At 44.3% G+C, this 10703-nt stretch overlaps 1 protein-coding gene across 4 annotated transcripts in view; it reads right to left on the bottom strand.

The window, feature by feature from the left end:
- Positions 1-1633: 1633 nt before the first annotated feature.
- Positions 1634-10703, bottom strand: part of EIF2B3 (eukaryotic translation initiation factor 2B subunit gamma) — a 122510-nt gene continuing 113440 nt past the window's right edge. For all 4 annotated transcript variants that reach the window (XM_060623297.2, XM_060623298.2, XM_060623299.2 and 1 more), the window contains 2 exons: positions 8521-8624; positions 1634-1810 (listed from right to left, as the gene is read on the bottom strand). In XM_060623297.2, coding sequence (XP_060479280.2) covers positions 1758-1810; positions 8521-8624 — 157 coding nt within the window. In that variant the 3' untranslated portion in view covers positions 1634-1757. The remainder of the gene's footprint in view (positions 1811-8520; positions 8625-10703) is intronic.

Here is a 10703-nt window from a genome sequence, read left to right as displayed (position 1 = left end):
AAGGGTCAGAAAGCTCAGAGAGGGGACAGAACCTGAGAATGGAAAGATCCTTTAAAAGTTATCCAGTCACTTTCCCATTTTGCAGATGTGGAAACACAGGGACAGAGGAGAGGCAAGATTTGGCCAAAGCCAAACAATATTTCAGAGGGCAGGTCTTCTTCCATCCAGCATCAGCTGAACTCTACAGATTTCGTTTCCAAAGGGGACCACCCTGGGCACTGCCACAGCTCTTTACCCCCACCTCTCCCCACAGTCCTATCCATCTCAACCACTTCTACTGGGCCATTTCAGCTCCTGTCTGATTAGGGCAAATTTTCAGGAACCTTGTTCTGGCCAGTGGTAGGAATGTGGAGCTCTAGAGCTCCCAAGAAGGCTGGTGGAGGTGGAGATCCTTCAGGGTAGAAATGCTCATCTAGTCTCTCACAAGTTCAATGAGAACAGCACTAAGATTCAGGCAAGATTACTCAAATGAACTTTAGAGACTTCAGATTTTTGAAGTGATGTAGAAACCAGTATTTCAAATCATTCTTTATAATTACTGCCACCCACAGTGAGCACATCAAGGGAAACCTTTACTTTGATAATTCTAGGAGGTGAAATCCACCCCAGGAACCACTTTTATCTTCCACCAAACACCTGCAGGTTGTAAAAGTAGTGCAGGGAGAGGCAAGAGCAGAGTGTATGTGTGTTTGGGAGTGGGGGTGGTGAAGGGAAAGTGGATAGAATTCCAGAAGGGCTGTGAGTATGGAAATCTCACTTCTTAATTATCTGAAGCGGGAGAGTCAGTATAATTAGGATATAAAGGAGCGTAGCTGGAGAAGAATTAGGAAGAATTTCAACCATGATATAGGTTCCTGGCACTTATTTTCCAGGTTGGACAGACTTTAGTCTTCTCCTCATTGAGGGAAGGTGAGAAGGAGTCTGTCTGGCTTCACAGACCATGGCTTTCTCTTATTGCTCTTAAATCCACTAAAACCAGTGGAGTTAGGCTTGTCGGCTAGGCCAGGGCTGTCTCCTGCTTATTTTGAGTCTCCAAAAGGTAACAGTTGACCTGGAGAAACTGCCTAGAGACTGGGAGGTGGGGAGTGAATGGCAGGTGACGCTGGGGGTGGGGTGGTGGCAGGGGCTGAGAATCTGTGTGGCTGGTATGGGAACACAGCAGTAAGTCATGGGCTGAGGACTAGGGGCCACGCTGCCCAAATCGGCAACTGTAGAAGGAGCTTGATGTACAGAGGTGGCACTGTCAGCAGCTATGCCTATGGGTCTAGAAAGCCTGATTAGGGTCAGGAACTGAAATACTCCCAAGTCCTTTCAGTAAGCAGATACTTTTATGGACGAGGCTGGGCCAGCCAGTAAGAAAGCAGTCCTTCTAGGAGCTTTACCCTTGATAACCACTGTACACAAGAGCTAGCTACACACTGGCTCTAGATGTTTTTTTTCCCATGTGACTCATGAACACACACTGTGTATCCCTGGAGCCCACCTGATATGGAGCTTGGGACTACCCCACAAGTCTCCACCATGTCTTTGGGAGCCCTTCTCTCTCTTTTTTAAGTTTATTTAAGTAAACTCTACACCCAATGTGGGGCTCAAACTCGGAACCTTGAGAACAAGAGCCTCATGCTCTACCGACTGAGCCAGCCAAGTGCCCCATGGGAGCACTTCTTTATTGGGAAATAAATACAGAGTCAAACAGGTGGGCCAGCCAACATCTGTAGTTCTGGGGGCCAAGAGAAAGGAGTCCAACTTTTCAGAACTCAGATCTCCATGAGCTGGTCACTCCCCACGATCACCTCGTTCATTCGTTTGGCTGCAAAAGAAAAATGTTGTTTGAGAACTTGCAGTAAAGGTGTCATTTCAAACCAAATTATTTATTTTTTTGAGAGAGGGAGCACATGTGAGTGGGGCAAGCGGAGAGGGAGAGAGAGACAGAGACAGAGACAGAGAGAATCCCAAGCAGGCTCCACACTCAGTGTAGAGCCTGATGCAGGGCTTGATCTCATGAACTGAGATCATGACTTGAGCCAAGATCAAGAGTCGGATGCTTAACTGACTAAGCCACCCAGGCGCCCCAAACCAAACCAAATTATTTCTGATTTCTATGTCCATAAACACGTATTCCTCTATGTGGCTCTGCTCTTGAGAAGATCTTGGAAGTACACCTTGCCAAAGGGATTATAGGAGAGGCAGCATCTTCCTACACAGGAAGAAGGGACTGATTCTTTATACAGTTAGCTTCTGGGAAACCTCACATAGGAGGGGAACTGGAGTTGGGTCTTTTTATTTTTAAAACATTTTGTGTGTGTGTGTGTGTGTGTGTGTGTGTGTGTGTGTGTGTGTGTAAAGCTTATTTATTTGAGAGCGTGAGAGAAAGAGAGAGACAGAGTGCAAGCAGGGGAGGTAGAAAGAGAGAGAGGGAGAGAGAGAGTCCCATGGAGGCTCTGTACTTTCAGTGCACGGGGGGCTTGAACTCACAAACTGTGAGACCATGACCTGAGCTGAAATCAAGAGTTGGATGCTTAACCAACAGCCACCCAGGTACCCCTGGAGTTGGGTTTTAAAGGATGAATATAGTTTTTTCAGGCAGTGTATCAAAGGAAAAGCATTCCAGGCTGTTGGAACAACATGAGCAAAGGTATAAAGATATAAGATAGGGGAATATGAAATCCTGTGGTGTGGCCAGATGATAGGAAGTGGGGGAAAAGGGTGAGAAGAAATAACGTTGAATGGTTAACGGAGATATCCAGGGGCGCCTGGGTGGCTCAGTCAGTTAAACATCCGACTTTGGCTCAGGTCATGATCTCATGGTTCGTGGGTTCAAGCCCCACGTCGGACTCTGTGCTGACAGGTCAGAGCCTGGAGCCTGCTTCGGATTCTGTATCTCTCTCTCTCTGCCCCTCCCCTGCTTGTGCTCTGTCTTTGTCTCTCAAAAATAAATGTTGAAAAAATAAATAAATAGAAATAAATGGAGATATCCAAAGGAGAAAGGGAGACGCCTCACATGTAGCATGGAAATAATACTTTCCAATAATTTTTGAGAGAGAGAGACAGTGCGAGCCAGGGAGGGGCAGAGAGAGAGAGAGACAGAGAGAGAGACATAGAATCTGAAGCAGGCTCCAGGTTCCGAGCTGTCAGCATAGAGCCTGATGTGGGGCTTGAACTCACGAACTGTGAGATCATGACCTGAGCCGAAGTTGGATGCTTAACCGACTGAGCCACCCAGATGCCCCACCACCATAGAGTTTTTATGAAGATTCAATGACTTACAGAATCATCAAGTGCTTGCTAAGCAGTGGCCATTATTTTGTAAAGTCCAAACCCATGACCTGATCCTTGCCTACCCCTCCAGCTTCATGTTCCACCATTCTCCACTTATCCCTGTAAGCCATATGTTTTGTATGGCTAGACCTCTACACAGGCTGTTCCCTCTGTCTAGAATGCCTTTCTTCCCCTCATCCCATCACATTCTCACCCTAAATGCCCTAATCAAGCACCTCCACTATTTGATGCTTTCCCTTCCATACTATCCTTTTCCTGTTTTGTGAAAACACTACCTGATACATATCTCTGTCTCTACATCATTATGTCATTCTTTCTACTTCACTCTAAGAATCTCAAGGGTAGGGTCAGTATTTGTTTTCATACCCCAGTGTCTAGCACAGCTACTTGCACAGGAAAGATTTCAGAGGCTTTGGGTAATGATAAGGATAGGGTATCGTTACTAAGTGGAGAGTTAACATTGAAAGGAGATGAAGGCTAGTAGAGTAGAGAAGATCAAGGAATTTTAAAGGTGAGTTTAAGGTGTCCAAGACAAGACATTTAGAAGAAGAGAAGGAGCACAGAGGAAGACTATGAACTTTCAATATATTTAAAAGGGGAGCATCACAGAAGCTGACCAGTGATGGAGTGAAAGGGAAGAAAAGTGTTAGTTTTCAAGGAATAAGAGCTATAGAACAGAGGGAGTGAATCAACAGTCTGGAAGGGATAGGGGAACCAGGGTCATGCTATCTCTTATTTCCTAGAGGTATGGGGCAGATGCACGACACAGGAAAGTTTTCCAGTCCTCTGTTGGCTCAGACAGAAAAGGCTGACCAGTTGGCTGAAAATGGATTCTTTCTGGGCAAGCTTCCCATGGCTTCTACAGGTCCAACATGTTTCTTGTAACACTTGGGAGCTTGAATGTGACCCTGATAGGTAAGGCAGAAACATTGGCTTTCCTGAGGCTCTGCTTCAGTCTCAGAAGGCTTTGGTGCAGCAAAATGAAGACCCTTGATGATGGGACTAAGCTTGGTAGAGACCTGTTTGGGTCTGTTCATATTGCCCATGGCCTGGAGCCTTGAAGGGGGTTTCTGACTGGAGCTTTAGAGACCTTAAGAATTCAGACATGCCCTCTGATCCACCCACCTTTTCAGCTTTGTTTCTTGCTATATCTCCCTTGTACCCTATGTTCTAGATTTTCCAAATGAGTTGCAGTTTCCAACACTGGATTCTTTTTTGCCTTCAAATGCTTGCTTGCTTACCTGGTTCCCCTTTGCTTGAGAGGTTCTTCCCTTTTGTGTATTTGATAAATAGCCCAGAATTTCAAGATTTAGTTTTAATTCCTTCCTTGTGTCAAGAACTGACCGATTTCTATGTCTTTAATTAACCCTTATAGTCTCTTACCATCATACCTGTGAAACTTTTCTATACTTATTTCTTTGTCTGTTTCTCTACTGGGGGCAGCTGGACAGCAAGAGGCAAATCTTATTCATCTTTATACCTCTAGCCTATCATAGCCTAGAATATAGGAGGCAGTAGTAGTTGCTGAATGCATGTATGTTTTGGGGGTTATGTGAAAGTACAGATGTAGGACAAGGAGCATATACAGGACAAGGCCCCCAACCTCTTTGTCACAGAGAGCATAAATGACACAAGAAGGGCAAATGAAGTGCTTGGATGGGGCAGACAACGCCTTCTGCTCTGCCAGGCTCCAAACAAACACCTGAGCTTTCTTTGACCTGCTCTCCCTACTTTCAGCTCTACCCTCTGGTCTGCTCGTGGCCAGGGGGTGGGAGAAGTCTTGCTCACTGGGATTCAGGGAAGAGAGACTAGATCTGGCATTTTGGGGGCAGCTGAATTTTCACAGGGATTCAGTAAGGCAGAGGAAACCTGGAGGGAAGCAACAAGCAGTACTAGTTATGCTTGGCCAGGGTTGGAAGCTGACTTCAGTAAACACACTGGAAAAGTTCTGGGCTGGAATCAGGTTGGGAAAGATCCTAAGATCCTAAGGATCCTTCCCTGAGAGTACAAAGGAAGGCTGGCAAGTTGAGGAGAAACCAATGGGACTGAAGGGAATGACAAGTTGAATATGAAAAGCTGCACTGCTGGGAAGCTGGGAAGGATTCCCACTAGCCAGGACTTGACCTATGTACCCATCAGGTTTTACTTTCATGGCCAGGGGACAAATCACTGTGATCACAGGGAAGAGATCCAAGTTATCTCACTGACAATAAGAAGAGACTCAGATGAAGTCTCCAGTTAGAGTCTCCCAGGTTTTGACTTTGTTGGCTGTGGCTTTTCTACTGGCTTGAGCAGGAGATCAAAGTAGACTGCCAGGATTTTTGCCAGAGATAATCTCATTAACTGAGTATGCTGGGGTGGGGGTAAGAAAAGCCAGAGTTTTGTTAGAAAAGGGCGTGTTCTGCTGGTAGTGAAGAGGGCTATACTGGTTGTAAAAGTCACATTTTGGGGGTATAAGACTATTATAGATGTAGTGACTCTGTGGTATGAAAACAATCGAAATCTGGAGAGAGGATAGCATTACTTCTGAGGATGAATATTTTATTCTAAAATCCCTCCAGGTGAGGAAGACTGACTTAGGGACTCTGCCATCTACTGAGCTGTTTGTTGCTGAGGACCTGAGTTGTTGATGTTTGTCTGCATCATCTACAGTAACAGGTCTTGAGTGCTGCACTAATGGTTATGGATTTTCTTTCTCCACATGGCTCAACTGCAAAGAAAAGTAACAGTGGGAATTGGTGACTGGCCAGGAGTACCTGTGGCAGGAAGGCACTGACTATTGTGCTGGATACATCAGTCCATCCAGCATAGAAAACAGAGCGGGAAGTGTTAAGGTTCTGTATTTTAGAGTCCAGATGACTTCCCTGGCCACCTCTCTTTCAACCATTAAGGGGCTTCCTTGCTAAAATGGGAACACACAGTGTTGGAGCCAAAAAGTCCATGGGACACTAAAGCCCATGACATCTTAGGAGTTTGGCTAGCCCAGCCTTGTGCTCCCTGATGGGAGATGCAATGACTCAAAGCCTAAGTATCTGGCATTCAGTTGTCATGTATACATTATGAACACAGAATGGAAAGGGTCCTTGCAGAGTAAAAGAAAGGAGCCCCATTACTTTGTTGGAAACGGGGAGAAGCAGCAGAAACTGTGAGGTTCCAGGTTCCAGCACACAAGAAGGGAGGGATCCTCTAGGGTGGTGGCAAATGGAGTTCATACATTCAAATATGCCTATGGAATCTAAACTCTTAAAAACCACAGAAGGAAGCAATTCCTGGCTCCAGGAGGGGCTGAAAGAAGAAAGTACTGGAGGATGCTTCTACTTTTTGCTGAGCAGGGGAGAATTTACAAAGACAAAGAAGCAGGAAGGAGGTGGAAGAAACATTGTTCAGGGCTACAAATCCAAAGAGAACAGAACAAAGCACACAGAGAAATGCAATGAGGTGACAGGGAGAGGACAGGATAAAAAAGCAGCTCCACAGACAAGCTGCTTTTGAAACTCTGGGGACCATTTCCAAGGGCTTCCCATGGAGTTAGAGAAAAGGCTGGGTGTTCTGAATCTTGTTTTATTTTATTTATCTTATTATTATTACTTTTTAATTAATGAATTTATTTGAGAGACAGAGACACTGCGAGTGGGGGAGAGGCAGAGAGACAGAGGGAGAGAGAATCCCAAGCAGGCTCCGTGCTGCCAGAGCACGAGCTTGAACTCCTGAAACCAAGAGATCATGACCTGAGCCAAAACTAAGAGTCAGAGGCTTAACTGACTGAGCCACCCAGGCTCCCCTGAATCCTATTTTAAAGAAATTACCAACAGGCCCCATCTGCTCAAGAAAGAAGTTTCTCCGTAACCTAAGGGTAGGCCTGAGTGAGCTGGTATGTTGAGCAGGAGAAAAAATCAGGATCTGGGGCTCCTGAAGATCAGAAAGAGCTGGGATATGGAGGCCAAATGTATTTTTCCAATATGGAAAAAGGACTAAAGGGAGAAAAGGTGTATCACTGATCAAATTCTGCTGGGTAAGCCAGGAGTGGCTTCTTTCTCTGGTCTTTTTGGAGGCTATCTGGCAATAATTCAGGTTGAAGAACCAGTTTTGTCATTTACTAGCTACATACCTTGGGTTAATTTCAATTTTTCTTTCTCTCTCTCTTTTTTTTTTTAAATGTTTATTTATTTATTTTGAGAGAGAAAGAGAGCACTTGCATGAATGGAGGAGGGGCAGAGAGTGGGAGAGAGAATCCCAAGTAGACTTCGCACTGTCAGTGCAGAGCCTGGTGCAGGGCTCAATCCCATGAACTGTGAGATTATGACCTGAGCCAAAATCAAGAGTCAGATATTTAACTAACTGAGTGCCCTACACTTCAACTTTTCTAAGTCTCAGTTTCCATTTCACCAAATGGGTCAATAATGAATCCCTACCTCACAGGGTTTTTATGAGAATCCAATAAGACAGTGTATGTGAGAACATTTCAAAGCTATACACAACAGCTAGCTGTTAGCCAATGGCCTTCCAGTAGGGCAATGCCATCCATGCTGCCAGTGTTGGAATTTAAGTTTGTATGCCAGCCCTCACACCGTGCATACGATCACAGAAGAAAATACCAATAGCTGTGGTGCTGCTGTTGACTAATACTCCTGCTTGAAGTTTCTCTGGTGAGACACTGGGTAGAATGTGTCTGCCATTAATTGAACTAAAAATACCAGTCTTTCTTTTTTTTTTTTTTTAACTTTTTAAAAAGTTTATTATTTTAAGGTTTATTTATTTTGAGAGCGAGCGAGCGAGCATGCACAAGTGGGGGAGGGGCAGAGAGAGAGGGAGACAGAATCCCAAGCAGGCTCCACACTGTCAGCATACAGCCCGATGTGGGGCATGAATCCACGAACCATGAGATCATGACCTGAGCTGAAACCAAGAGTTGGATGCTTAACTGACTGCACCATCCAGGTGTCCCTCAAGAGTCATCATAAAGTATTGGTGCTAATCTGGGCCATTAGATCTTTTTGGTATGTTTGAAAATTTTTGATAGTAAGGCTGCATACATTTATGAGCTTATTGGTAAGATAAATTCCTAAAAAGGGAACTGTTAAATCAAAGTTAAAACGTTTGACGACAATGTCAATTCCTCTCCAAAGATGGCTTTATCGATTCATGTTCTCACCTGCAGAGTATGCATGTGCTTGTTCCCTTATTGTCACCAGCACTAAGCACTAGGTAAAAAATGGCATCTATGATTGCAATTTGGTTTACCTTTGGCTTCAATCCTCTGGCCATTTCCAATTAGGCAGTTCTTGATGTCCGTTCCCTTCTCGATCACAGCATTGTTGCAGATGATGCTCCCCTGGATGCTGCTTCTGTAACAGAGCAGCCAAGTTAAAGAGTGCCCATGGCTCTCATCACCATCCTTACCCTTGTGGGTTGGGGGTTCTGGCTCATTCATAGGCTAGGAATGGCCGGTTTGTTCGGTTAATGGCTACATGCCTCAAGTTGTCAATAGAAGAGAGAATGCTCAGCTGGACCAAGGGAGGACCTGGCTTTAGCAAAGTCCAGAGTTCAGATATGCTTGTAATGATCTTCCCCACTAGGGCTTGAAAACAGAAGACGCTGTGATTTCTTTAGACATGCCACACCTGGAGGTCTAAATTTTATTGGATCTCTCCTTATTTGTTCTGGGGAGTGGAAGCTGGCACTAGTCCCTGGGCTGACCCATCACTCTTGCTTCTCATCTGGGAATATATTCCAAATTTCATCTAAGGCTTAAATCCTATGAATCCTCCTAGGAGGTCAGCTATGGAAACAATAGGTATCCTACAGCTCTCACTACAGACTCTGATTAATCAAAACCATACTCATTTAAAAGAACCCAAAAAACAAAAAAACAATGTTTTTTTTAAACTAGCTCCATGCCATATCAAAGACTACTCCAGATCCTAAAGCCACTCTCAAGAGTAGTACCTCTGGGTCGTAGCATTTGAATGTATTTAAAGAGCATCTTTCTGGCTCCTAAAGACTAGTGGGTGGGAGTAGAGGTCCTTCTGAAAATCTTCACTAGCATGTGTTGCATACCTACTCTATGCTAGCTGCTGTGTTAAATACTCTATGTACATTATAGGAGGGACTTACAGATCTAGTCATTTAATCACCTGGGCAGCATAAAAAATAACAAACAAAAACACCCTCATCATCCTGGCCTCCATCAATCTTTTTGGTAGGTCTGGGATACAGGCTTTATGTATTTAATTAGAAAAAAAAAGCTTCCTAGATGATCCTGGGAGTTATCATTTTTACCTCTGATGCAGTAAAAATAACAACCACATTTTTAGAGAAGTTAAACCATTTACCCAAAACCACATAATTGCCAAGTAGCAGATTCAAATCTAGATCTGCCTGACTCCAGAAGCCATACATTTAATCATAACGCTATACAAACATTAAGGGGAGCAAAGACTGGAGGAAGCTTCGAACTGCCAAGTTGTTTTTCTGAGCCAAATGTCTCTGTGGAAGGAGGGGCTCTGCCCTAACAGGGCACTGAATATTCAGTACCCTAAAGAGTCAGAAGTGGGCAACTGGAGGGGAGAAGGAAGGTGAGGAGGAAGGGTATGGGCATCTATTTAAACAAAACAAAACAAGACAAAACAAAACACTAACTAAGGAAAAATCCTCACGCAACCCAAGAAGCATTGGGGCTAGGGAGGAGGACATTCCAAGGACTGAAACTATTAATGCACAGGCCATTAAAAAAAATTCTTGCCAAATGCCAAAACTTTAGTAAAATGCAAAAAAGGAATTCTAGCAGTTTATGGCATTCCAGAGACTTCTTTATCTCTATTTTTTGGAAGGTTAAAGCCTGTCAGAAAGCAGCAAAAGGACAAAGCCACAGCACCTCTGTGGTATGGGCTAAAGATGGGCAGACAGTATTTGTTTTTTTGGCTCAAATTCAGGATACACTTAAAAAAAAAAAAAAAAAAAAAATCAGGATACACTCAGTGGGTATGTATCAAGGGGCCTTCCAAAACCTACTTTCCTTCTGTTCTGGGTAAAGCAGTTCAGTTAGCAGTTAGGGTGGCTCCTGCTTCTTGATGAAAATTCCCCCAAAAAGAATAGTACGGAAGTATAGAAAGCTTCAGAAACACAGGCTGCTGGGACAAAGCAGGCTTACAATTGGCTACTAGTTTGCCACTGAAAAGTCTTTTTTTTTCTCTAAAATGGGAGTAGGCGGATGCCTTCTGCTCAGAAGTGTAAGATCCTGAGAAGGCATGCTCTGGAGCTAGGCAAGGGGTAAATATAGTCAGCAGACAAGAAAGCCAAGAGGAATTCAAGCAGCCATAATTAGAGACTACTACATGGCTATTTTGGAATTTGGGATGTAAGTGGGAACCATTCCTGGAAGGAAGAGGCTAGATTGACTGAGGTCAGATTTCCACAGCAATGGA

Source organism: Panthera onca, chromosome C1, assembly GCF_046562875.1.
Source record: "Panthera onca isolate mPanOnc1 chromosome C1, mPanOnc1 haplotype 2, whole genome shotgun sequence".
Classification (NCBI taxonomy): domain Eukaryota; kingdom Metazoa; phylum Chordata; class Mammalia; order Carnivora; family Felidae; genus Panthera; species Panthera onca.
Note: the sequence above shows the minus strand (reverse complement) of the source record. Positions and strands in the feature narration are given on the sequence as shown.